This window comes from Cupressus sempervirens, chromosome 3, assembly GCF_028749045.1.
Source record: "Cupressus sempervirens isolate cs-2001-9-10 chromosome 3, ASM2874904v1, whole genome shotgun sequence".
Lineage (NCBI taxonomy): Eukaryota > Viridiplantae > Streptophyta > Pinopsida > Cupressales > Cupressaceae > Cupressus > Cupressus sempervirens.
In genome coordinates this window covers 577260964-577274070 of record NC_143120.1, presented here as the reverse complement: position 1 = coordinate 577274070, position 13107 = coordinate 577260964, and the positions used below count along the sequence as shown (strand labels likewise).

General features: G+C 36.1%; 1 protein-coding gene across 1 annotated transcript; it reads left to right on the top strand.

The window, feature by feature from the left end:
• Positions 1 to 301: 301 nt before the first annotated feature.
• Positions 302 to 1858, top strand: LOC149567738 (U-box domain-containing protein 25-like). Its single transcript, XM_089821001.1, has one exon. The coding sequence runs from the start codon at positions 473 to 475 to the stop codon at positions 1655 to 1657; it is 1185 nt and encodes a 394-aa protein (XP_089677127.1). The 5' UTR covers positions 302 to 472; the 3' UTR covers positions 1658 to 1858.
• The last annotated feature ends 11249 nt before the right edge of the window (positions 1859 to 13107 follow it).

The following is a 13107-nucleotide window of genomic DNA, read 5'->3' as shown; positions in this document are numbered from 1 at the left end:
AACAAGTCATCTTCTCACCGTCACGAGCAAGAAAATAAAAAACTGCTCACGGCAGGGATTTAAAAAACCCAAACCAAACCAAGTCAAAGTCAAACAGTTATACCCAGCCAAAACAATATTTCTTCTTCATTGACTGGAACCGACCTGAGAATAAACAAGTGCAAACCGCGGTTGCTTTGAACGTCACCCGGCTGAACATTCTACACACAAAGTCAGCGATACGTGTTAGACTCACTCCTCCATTTCAAATGCGCGTTCAAAGACCACCAAATTCCATTTATTTATATCTAACCATCGAACGCTCTTCATTTCCATCCACACCTCACCCACGTTGGAATTATTTCTTCACAAACTCATACACCAAGATCGGATTTTTAAGAAGAGGGAAGGTCCAAGATCGGATTTTTAAGAGGAAGGTAGCTCCAAGATCCAATTTTCACGAGGAAGGGAGCTTCAAGGTCGGATTGTCAATATGAAGGCTGATGAGCTGAGGATCTCGACGTTCGTTCCGCCGTTTTTCAGATGCCCGATATCGCTAGAAGTGATGAGGGATCCGGTGAGCCTGTGCACGGGCGTAACATACGACAGGGCCAACATCGAGAAATGGCTGGACTTGGGCAAGAACGTCTGCCCTGCGACGATGGAGCCGCTGCAGAGCGTGGAGATCGTCCCAAACCACACATTGCGGAGGCTGATTCAAGAGTGGTGCGTCTCGAAAGGCCTCGACAGGATCCCCACCCCCAAATCCCCCGTCAATCCTTCCAAACTGAATCGGATGCTGCAGGAAATGAGCCCCGATTCGGACTACAACAGGGCTATGGAGACACTGGGGACTCTCAAAACCTTGGCGAAAACGAGCCCGAGGAACAGAAAATGCATGGTCTCCGTGGGGATTCTCAAGGTGTTGGCGCAGATCATTGTGGGGACGGATAACAGAGAAATCTTGGGGCAAGCGGTGGGAATCGTTGCTTGTTTTGACTGTCTGGACGAGGCCACGAGGCAGCTCTTGCGAGGTCCGCCATTGTTGAAAGCTTTGCTGGCTGTCTTGGGGGCTGATAACAAGGAGGCCCGAACGAGCGCTGCAATCTTGGTGGAGTACTTGACCAGGGATCGATCCTCCGCGAGGGAGATGGGGTCCAGTGAAGGGCTAATTGAGGGACTCATAAGTGTTGTGAGAGAGGATCATTTGGAAGAGATTGTGGGCGCCGGGGTCGGTGCTCTGTTCAATCTGTGCGTTGTGGGCAGAAACAGGGTGCGAATTGCTGAGGCCCCCGATTCCGTCTGTGCTCTCACCGATGTCATCAATGGCGGCGGTGAGAAGAAACTGAGGGAAAAGTGTTTGGGTGTTCTTGACGCCTTGTCGACCACAGCGGAAGGCCGGGCCGCCATTGACGACCACACTCTGGCCTTGCCGGCTGTCGTGAAGAGCATGCTCTGTGTCTCCGAGAGTGCGGACGAGTACTCCGTGGGGATTCTTTGGAGAATTTGCTTCAAATCGGGGGAAGAGAATGGGTTCAACAAGGATCTGTTGACGGGGGCGTTCAAGAAGTTGTTGGTCTTTGTGCAGATAGATTCTGCTTCTCCCGCCACCAAGTCCAAGGCCAACCAACTGCTTAGACTCTTGTCTCCCATGCGACATAACCACACTTCTTCCTAGGGGGCCTGGTTCCGTTTTCAAAGATCCATTTTTGTGTTTATACAAGATATCATATTTTTGGGATTTCACAAACACACCGGTCTCATTGTTCATACCCAAAACCCTTTTTGTGCTTCATTTGCTCACGACTTGGTCATAATAAATGGATGGCAATCTATAGATTCATCAATTCTTAATAAGACATACAAACAAATTTTTATTTGGGAGGATCTTATGCACAGTGTTTTGTCGCATAGGGTTTATTTATCTAAATGAGATAGGACAAGGTTTATATACTGATTGATTGTTTACCTAAGTAAGTTCATAAGGTTTATATACTGGTTGCTTGTTTACCTTACTAGGTTCATAACAAGTCATCCTTGTCCATGGCCGAGTTCACAGATAGGAGGTCAATGGGAGTTAGTTCATGGACCAAAATAGATTACTTCAATGTGGAGAAATTTGGAAAATATACTATCGAAGAATTTTAGTAGTTAGTAATATATATTTGATTTTCTTAACAAATTGTGAAATATGATGAATCATTTTTTGAATGTAACGAGCATTGTCTAGATCATAATATTGATAAAGGTAAAGTTGATTTTAGGTGTTCTTAAACATTACCAAATTCAATAATCTGAGGTCAAATTTAGTCAAGCAATAAATGATAAAAATTGTGACTTTTAGTGTAACACAATGTAAAATTGATTAATTGGTCATTGTAAAACCATTCTCCTTCAAGAAAAATTCAATATTTTAATAGTTATTAAATCTATATATTTGTTGTTACTTTAAACTAACACACTAAGAAAATGGTAAAATGTGTAAAAATTGAACAAATAGAGACAATTCTTATGAGAAAGAATGTTGAAGCCCCGTCCTCGTGAATAAGTAGAGGCTAAGGGTTTCCTTAGTGTAGGATTGAATCTATAACACCACTCACTAGAGCTTGGAGAATGTCTATCCATAAATACATTGCTTCAAAAATATTAACAATATGAAAAATCATGCATTTGATATTTTTGCAAAGTACACGAAAGTCTATAAAATATAATAGGTAATATAATTCCTATAATATCAATTTCTGAATGCTTCCTATAATTATACTTCTAAACTAGTTTAGAAATAAAAGCTACTTTAAAACTAATCTACATTTAATCTAGAGCTTGAGGACGAAACAAATAAGATATGTGTCAAAAAATAACAAGAGAGAGAGAAATCAAAGTTCTTCCTCAATGTGATAGAGGGTTTAATGTTGGTCTAATAGATCCATAATCTCCATAATGGTCCCATGGTTTTTGTTTTATCATAGATATTCTAGTGGTCTACATTCATGGTCATTATCCAAGTTTTAATTAAGGCTAATCTTGTAATCACCTAAAAATGGTCATCTAGACTATTAGCCCCCTTTTCAACATTTTGGCTAAATTAATTTAATCATTTACCTAGACCAAATTGCTAATAATCAATTTATTTGATTATAACCTATAGTTTGACTATGCTATCCTAAGTTCATTATTTGATTAAAAGAACATGTCCCCTTTTAATTAAATAAAAGAACCCATTCTTCTAACCCACTTAAAGTGCACACATAAAGTCCTTTTTCTATTTTGCAATTAAAAGAAAAGGCTTTGTGACTTTTGTCTTATATGACAAGTCAACTTATATTCTATTGGTTGACTTGTGTGTGCACATGGATCACTTCTCTTTTCAAATCACACCGTTGATCATCCACCATCTTCATCTTGATCTCTACCGTCAGTACGACTTTAACTGGGAGAGAGCTTTCCCCCTCAAAGGATCCACCCTCATTTGAATATTGTTATGCTGCAGGTTTTCTAATAGGTTTCTTTGGAGCTTTGTGGAGAACTTCTATTTCTTGTCTACATTCTCTCATACCATAGCATTTTAGCTTAGATTCATGTTGCATGTTAGTTTAGCTTCTATTTTGCAATAATCTATCTCACATAGCTTAATATTTGTATTGTAACACTCTCGTCCATGCTTAGGATAGTTGCACTTTTCATATTCATTCTAGCTTAATCTTTATTTGCATTGCATCCTTAAGGAACTCCTTGGGACATTTGCATTCTTGCATCTTGTCTTTGGAACCTCCCATTGCATGGTTTACTAGCAAGAAGAGTATCTCTAAGGCTCATCCGAGAGCCTCCTTGAACTTGAAATATACTCTCTTGCACTCCGTGGATAGGGAGCTCTAAGCCAGCATCCAAGCATTCCAAACTCATGGAATCATTTGGATAGAAGGGTTTAGAGTGGGACACTTTTGAGTGTACAAATCTCATACAAGACCAAGTAATCGACTTGCAAGATTGGTGTTTATATCTTATTGGTGGTGGCAACTTCATAATAATTTGAAGTATCTCTCCAATGTTCAAATTTGAATGCTATCTATGAGTGGGTTGGAGAAGTAGTTTACAAAAGGACAATGAACATTCACATCTCCATATTTAATAGTCACCTAAGCATAAGAGAGATAGTGAAAACAATTAGTCTACTAATGCCAAAGGTAATACTAACTTTCCCTATAATGGGCAACTGACCATGTATCAAAAACACCATCATTGCAAGAAAAATTAGTTAAACTTGCTTTCACAAAACTACTAATAGATACAAATATCAATAATCACCAGTCAATGAGGATTGCAACTTTTAAATGCATATCAAGATCATGCTTTTGCTTGAAAGATCATTTTAAGGAATCTATTCCAAATTTACACTATCAAGATTCATCTATATTCATCAAAGAGAAAAGATATATTTACAAGAGAGTGTAGCCCATATTTATACATATAATAATAATTCAAATTGAAAAGCATTAATTATCAAATTCTACAATTGTTATGTAAGGTAGAGAAGAGATCCTATTAGAATTTCTACATTCGACAATCTCTAATTATAACCATCACAACTCCTATTCACTAGCCTAATAAATGGTTGTTACAAGCCTCATTTTCTTAACTAATATTAGATAGTAATTTCTCATTCTCTTATAATTTTATAGCCCTTCATTTTTTTCTATGTTTCATGAAACTTCATAGGAAGATTTCATGAATCTAGTAATAAATATTATTCTTAAGTTCACTTAATATATATCTCCCTCTTGCGATGGTTTTTATCATCATTTGATTATTTAAAATTTACAATACATATTTATACACATATAAGATTTCATCTTCAAAATCTAGGCTTCTGGTTAACATATTGATATTCTCTTTCTCTCTCTTGTCATTTGAACAAATTAATTAAATTGCATCTATAAAATGATTTGTTTATTATTCTATTGTATTGACTTTTTTGGCCTTATGTAAGTCCTAACAAATAGATTTTATTTTTGATAACTTTGGGAAGTAGCACAAATCTCAAGCTACAATTTAACTAAGCTAATATTAGCTATCACTAATGATAATATATTCAAGGTCCAAGATTACTAAGAGAGGGAATGCATTAGTAATCCACCAACTTCAAACTTTAATCACAACTTCACAAAATTGATTAACTAATATCAAATCTAACATCTAATCATTCATCCATTCATTGCATGTTAACTTGTAAAACTAATCATACAATGACTCATAAAATCATCCAAACAAGTAACACAATAACACCAAGATTTTTTATTGTGAAACCCTTGGTCAGAGGGAAAATACCATAATGGGAATTGATGCCCATAAGTATTTAGAACTTTTTGAAATCTTACATGTTAAAGGCTAGGCCTTGTTAGAAGTCACCCAATTAAGGCATTCACGTCAGATTGGTTAACATCTTTACTCTATTAGGAGAACCTTGTTAGAGGATTGTCTAACTCAAATTAATAAGACCATTGGAATTGCAAGAGGAGTAACTGAGAGGGGAGGAATAAATCAGTTACCACAAAAACAAATCCCTGTCCCTTAAGATGTTAGTACAAAACAAAACCAAACTCTAGTAAATATATTGTTGTAACTCAGTTAACATAATAAATCGGTTACACTATGAATGACTATCACTTGGAAAACACTTGGTTGATACTGAATATATTGAAGTAGTCAAAGGTACCACAAATCTTCATGGGAGATGATATTAAAATGGAAGTTGAAGGAAAAGGACATGTGGAAATGGAAAATGGGGAATTCAAAGATGTTCTCTATGTTCCAAATCTTAGCTCCAATCTCCTCTCAGTTTACCAAATCACTCACCTTAGAGATGGTCACAAAGTCAAGTTCCTTCTAGATTCAATGATGGTGCACAGTCTTAGAGCTGATTCATTGATTGTAGTGGGGAAATTCAATGATGACAAGAGGCTTTATTCCTTCTCCCACTTTGTGCCTAAGTCTCCTTCTCAAGCCTTGTTGACTCACTCTAATTCACAAACTATATTATGGCATGAGTGGTTTGGTCATCTTGCCTTCCACTCTCTTCAACAACTTTTCTTTAAACACATGGTCAAAAGTCTACCTAACATCAACTTTTCTAAGGGTGAGTGTTCATCATGTTCAATGGACATGCATCTCAAGGAGAAGTATGATAAAGAGAAGTCTTCTAGAGCTCTAGTTTCTCTCTAGTTGGTTCACATGGTTTTAGCAGGACCTTTTGCAGTGACTTCAGTCAGCCAAGGCCGCTACATCCTCACATTTTTTGATGACTTTTCATGATTCACTTGGGTCTACTTCCTTCATCACAAGAATGAAGTGGTTCATAAGCTTCAAACCTTTAAGACTCATGTTGAACACAAATCTAGGAAAGCCATCAAGGTTCTATGAGTGGACAATGAGAATAGATATGTAGACAAAAGACTTAGGGACTTTTGCAAACTTGAGGGAATTGATCTTTAGAATTCACCAACATTCAGTCTGTACAAGACAGATATTGCAGCACTAAGGATTAGGACTCTCAAAACCATGGCAAGTTGCATGATAAAATCCAAGTCTCTTGATCCTACATTAGAAGTCGAAGCCATTAACAGTGCTACTCACATACTTAATTGGTCTCCTCATAATGCCTTAGATGGGAAGACTCCTTTTGAGGCATGGTGCAGTAGAAAACCAGTTGTGAGTCATTTTAGAGTCTTCGATTGTCCAACATGGACAAACCTATCTTCCAAGGGATGCAAGGCACCAACACTTAGGCCTTGTACTTTCATTGGATATGAAGACAATGCTAAGGCATACAGACTTATGGATTCAGAGACTCATGAGATTTTTGTGCAGAAGGATGTTCACTTTGAGGAAAGTTCGCCTAGCTTATCCTCTACTCCTCTCCACACTTCATAATCAGTGGAGACTGATAGTGACAACAACAATAGTGCTTCAATAGATTTAGACATGTGGGGTTCTATCGACAGTTGCAGTGAGAGGTCATGATATCAATATAGTCCACATGCTTATCTTTCCATAGTGAAAGGTCTAGCATAGCGAGGTACATGTTGTCTTCCAGCTTGAGCTTTAGTTGATGACTACATTGGAGACATTGCAAGTTTATTCGTGGAGTCACACACCACAGACTTGGGAGACAACCTTGATGATTTGCATCTTCTCTTTGATGAAGGTGATCCTTCCAGGTTAATGCATTATTTTATTATTTTATTTTATGAGACACTTAGGAGTTTGCACACCTTTTTGAGTTATCATGTTGACAACATAGAAGTACGCAACTCTATTTCAGCACATGGTGTCTACAACACTAGAGTTTGCATCATTCACTAAATTTTCATATAGACAACATAGTTATTCACGCTCCCTTTTTAGCACATGTTGTCTACAACACTGATTTGTGTGCTACACCATTGTAGGCTTATCCTCTCATCATCACACTTACTTTCATGCTTAATGGAGGATAACCCATATCTAGTGGACATGTTCCTAGTTGTATGACTTATCATGTAGTTAATTCTGAGGCATTCTAGATGTATCTTAGAGGCCTTTATATACAGGCACTCCTAGTGTACTCTTAGCAATGCATATTGAATGAATATATTGTCATTCTGATCATACTCTTTCTTTTCGGTCTACAGTTGTGCTTGTGTTTGAGTTCTTAGTTCCAGGGTGAATTTTTCCCTAAGAAAAATTCTTACATATTCCTTGTTAGAGGATGGACCCTATTAGGAGTTTATTACAACATTTAGTACATAGAGTCCCTATGAAGAGACTTTGAATCCTTGTTAGGAGATTCCAACCCTGTTAAAAAATGTGCCAACCCTATTAGGAGTTGTAGTACAATGTATGCAAGAAAAGCCCACTGCCCAAACATGCAACTTCAAGTACAAGAAGAGCTTAGTGCTCAAACATGAAATTTACTATTATGTTCTTCTTTCCTTTGTTCTCTCAACTAAACTAAACATTTTCAGACCTTGTAGACTAGGTCATGAACCTCAGATCCAAATATCAAACCTTAGATCACACAATAGAACCTCGGTAATGAAGTTTCCTTCACTTTCGCTCTGCTCTGCTCAACTTCGCATTCTATTCTCGTGCTACTTACACACATCATCCACACACATCATGATAAAGGAAAATCTCCTTCCTTTATACTGAGTCCATAAAAAATTCCCTAAGTTAGCTGTTAGACCACCTCAATTAATCATTATAGGACCACATTAAGAACATGTTACACTTAGCAATAACATCAATCTTCCACCTTGCAACTTGAATAACTTTCTGTACACACAATATTATGGTGAGAAAACTTAGCCACATCATCAACAACATGTTTTCTTCATATCCTCAACTTTGATTCTCAAAATAACAATTCTACTAAGAGATATAACAAGTTTACCAGAACATGCCTCTATAAACTTTATCTCAAAACTTACATTACTTCTTCCAGACTTATTATTTCTTTAGCTAACATTAACTAATATACTAGATACTTAGAAGTATCTCTCACAACCTCAAATATTGAGAATACTCAACTAGCCATCAGTACCAACTTGATCTATCCATTGTTCTTCTATTAGATACCACAAAAGACTGCTATGTTGACATCAATGACAAACTTAGTCATGAATGCAATATATCATCATAGTAACATATCTACAATACTCCCCCATAAGAATATCACGAGCATTCTTGCTTCCAACAATCTCTCAAAAATCTCCCCCTTTGGCATTGATGGCAACATAGATGAAAAACATCTAGTTCCAAGAATACCAACAAAAGACTGTTCATCTTTATTTTCAAATCCTCTTCATCAATCATTCTCCCCAACTATTTTCTTATCCTAAAAAAGTTGTACTTGTTCTTTCTTGCTTCTCCCCCATGATGTTTCTCCTTATGATATTTTTCATGTCATACTTCTCCCCCATTGACATCAATGTCAAAGGTTTTAGCAACCAACTTCATTGCATCAAGTTCTGCAACAATTGTTTCTTACTAGCTCAAGTGTCCAAAGACACCGTTCAAAAACAACATCCAACAAGAGTCCCAAATGACTATGTCCATCATAGATACTCCCCTATATCGAAAGCATCAACATTCAATCTAGACAAACAATGGTACTCTGTTACACTGGACTAATGCATCCTTGTATCTTCTACTCTGATGTAGGGAGGGGCATAACCCCTAGCATACCTTGCAAATACTCAAAAGTCTCTTTCGGAAGAGGCTTAGTGAATATATCTATAATCTTCTTTTTAGTACTCACATGCTCCAATCTAATTTCCTTTCCTATATTTTTTTCTCTCAACATGTGATACTTAATAGAGATGTGCTTAGTCCTTGAATGCAACACTGGATTCTTAGACATATTTATTGTGCTTGTGTTGTCATAATGTATGAAAATAGGTTCACTAACTTCTATCCTTATATCCTTTAGCATTTATTTCATCCAAATAACTTGATTACAATTGTTTGCTACTACAATATATTCTGCTTCCACTGTAATTTTTGAGGTACTATCCTACTTCTTACTCATCTAAGAAACCAATCTTCCTCCAAGAAAGAAGGCTCCACCACTAGTGCTCTTTCTTTCATCCATACTACTTACCCAATCAACATTAGTATAAGCACTTAGAGTAAAATCATTAGATCTGTCATACTACGATTGAAACTCTAATGTTTCTTTCAGATACCTAAATATCCTTTTGACTACTGCATAATGTGCTTCTCTAGGATTAGCTTTGAATCTCACAACAATTCCAACTGTATTTTCTATATCTGGCCTTGTATGAGTCAGATATTGCAATCCTCCAATCATAGATCTATACTTTTTTTGCTCAATAGTAGGTGTCTCATCCTTTGTAGATAACTTGTGTCTAGTTACCATAGGTGTTCCAATAGGTTTACATGTTTCCAAACCAAACCTTTTTAGAAAATCCTTCAAATACTTAGTTTGACAAATAATGATTCCTTCTTTATTCTATACAATATATAATCCTAGAGAATATTTCATTTCTCCTATCATACTCATCTCAAATGCTTTCTTCATCTCTTCAACAAATTTGCCACTTTCTTCATCATTTCCTCCAAATATGATATCATCAACAAATATTACCAAAATCATCAAACCATCATCAATTTCTTTCCAATAGAGATTACTATTGGTCATACCTTTTCTATATCCAAGCTTTGTCAAATTCTTGTCCAACCTTGCATACCAGGTTTTCGGTGCTTGCTTCAAGCCATACAATGCTCTCTTTAGTTTGCATACTATCTCCTTATCATCTGTCAAAGGATGAACTTCAGGCTACTCAATGTATACCTCTTCTTCAAGTTCTCCATTTAGAAATGCTGACTTGACATCCATCTGATATACTTTGAATTTATTTTGTGTTGCATACACTAAGAATAATCTTACTGCTTCTATTCTAGCCATTGGAGCATAGGTCTCATCATAGTCTATTCCTTCTTGCTGTGAGTAACCTTTACATACCAATCTTTCCTTGTTCCTTACAACTTCACCTTGTTCATTAATTTTGTTCCTAAATACCCATTTAGTTCCTATCACATTCTTGTCTGTTGGTCTTGGGACCAATTTCCATGTCTCATTTTTTACTATCTGATCCAATTCCTCTTTCATAGCTTGTTTCTGATAAAGGTCTTTACATGCTCCATCTGCATTTTTAGGTTCAACTTGAGATATCAAACATATTTCTTCACTGAATCTTCTTCTTGTCATCACACCTTTGTCTTTTCTTTTGATGATGTACTTGAATGGGTATTCTTTGTCATATTCTTTTTCGAAGTAGGAGTTGCTATCTCAACTCTTGGCTCTACTAAAGGTTTTGAGCTTTGTTCATACCTTAGCTCTCCTTCATTCTACAAATCATTGTTAGTCTCAAGAAATACTTCATCATTCCTTGGTTTAGTAACAATATCATCATATGAATTGTAATCAACTATTCTCTCTTGTATCCTAAATTTCTCATCAATTCTCACATTTTCACTTTCCATAATAGTCTCCAAAACTATTTTCTCTATTACTTTCTCTTCATTAACCAATCTGGACTCATTAACACAGTCTTTCAAGGATCTTTCCATACTTCCTCTAAATTCTTCAACTTTATCAGAAAGTAGATTCTTTCTAGCTTTTCTCAATCTCTTAGGATATCTACTCAAAAAATGACCAAATCCTTTACATGTCCAACAATTTTTTTTTTTCATACCTTTTGGTTCTTGCTTTGTAAGTAGATCAATACCTTCCTTTATCTTTATGTCTTCTTCTGATTTGGATCTATCTTCTTTTGAGTTTTTGTTCTTCCATATATAGTAGAAGGATTCTGGACTTGAAAACTCAATACTCTGCTCTTTACACAAATTTGATAACTCACCAAGAATTTCCACCATTCGGGTGTCAAAATTCCATCTGTTAGATGTAGGACTATCTTTCTTGAACATGCTCACCATGGATCTCCCTAAGTTGTTAAACTTTATCTTCAAGGACTTGATGCTCTTCTACCAATTGTTAGAATCAATAGTCCACCAAACTTAAAAATTCAACCAAAGTAAACAAAAACCATAATAAGATGCACATCGACAATTACACTACATATGTTAACTAGGGAAACCCTTGATTAAAGGGAAAACTCCAATGGGAATGATGCCCACAAGATGATGTACTAATATAAATATACCTTGTTAGAGGATGGACCCTGTTAGGAGTCTATTACAACATTTAGTATATAGAGTCCCTGTTAGAAGACTTTGAATCCCTATTAGGAGATTCCAACCTTGTTAGGAATTGTGCCAAACTTGTTAGGAGTTGTAGTACAATGTATGCAAGAAGAGCCCAGTGCTCAAACATGTAATTTCAAGTACAAGAAGAGCTTACTACTCAAACATGCAATTTACTATTATGTTCTTCTTTCCTTTGTTCTGTCAACCGAACCAAACAATGTAAGACCTTGTAGACCAAGTCATGAACCTCAAATCTAAATATCAAACCTTGGATCACACAATAGAACCTCAGCAATGAAGTTTCCTTCACTTCCACTCTGTTCTTCTCAACTTCACATTTCATTCTTGTGCTTCTTACACACATCATGATAAAGGAAAATGTCCTTCCTTTATACCGAGTCCATAAAATAATTCCCTAAGTTGATTATTAGACCTTCTCAATTAATCACTATAGGAGCACATTAAGAATATGTTACACTTAGCGATAACATCAATCTTCTACCTTGCAACTTGAATAACTTTTTGTAAACCCAATATTATGACGAGAAAACTTAGCCACGTCATCAACAATATGTCTTCTTCATATCCTCAACCTCGATTCTTAGAATAACAATTCTGCTAAGAGATATAACAAGTTTACTAGAACATACCTCTATAAAATTTATCTCAGAACAAACATCACCAAAACTTACATAACTTCTTCCAGACTTATCATTTCTTCATCCAACGTTAACTACATAAACTAGATACTTAGAAATATTTCTCATAACCTTGGATAGTGAGAATACTCAACTAGTTGTTTGTACCAATTTGATCTTTCCATTGTTCTTTTGTTAGATACCATAGAAGGTTGCTACGTTGACATCAATGACAAATTCTGTCATGAATGTAACATATCATCATAGTAACATATTTACAATACTCCCCCATAGGAATATCATCAACATTCATGCTTCCAACAATCTCTCAACATGATTTATATTTATTTTTTATGGTTACTTACCCCATACTTGCATGTGTATGGTGTAAATGTATGTTTTACTTTATGTTTAGCATTTATGATGTGTTTGCGGGAGGAAGTCGTAGTCACCTTCTAGTCAAGATCTACATGATGCACCACTTTCCACCATTTCTTGTATAGTTTAGATGTATATGTATATGTACATGTTCAACTTTTATGTAAATTGCGAGTACTAGGCATTGACTTCCTTGAATCAATAGTATGAGCATGCCTTATTGTAGTATTTCAATGGTAAAGAAGAGAGATAATTCTCGAGTCCAAATCCTAAACCTTAGCCAATTGTCCTAAAATTTAGGACAAGTATCTAAGTTATTTACCCTTTTGAATTCATCAAGTGACGT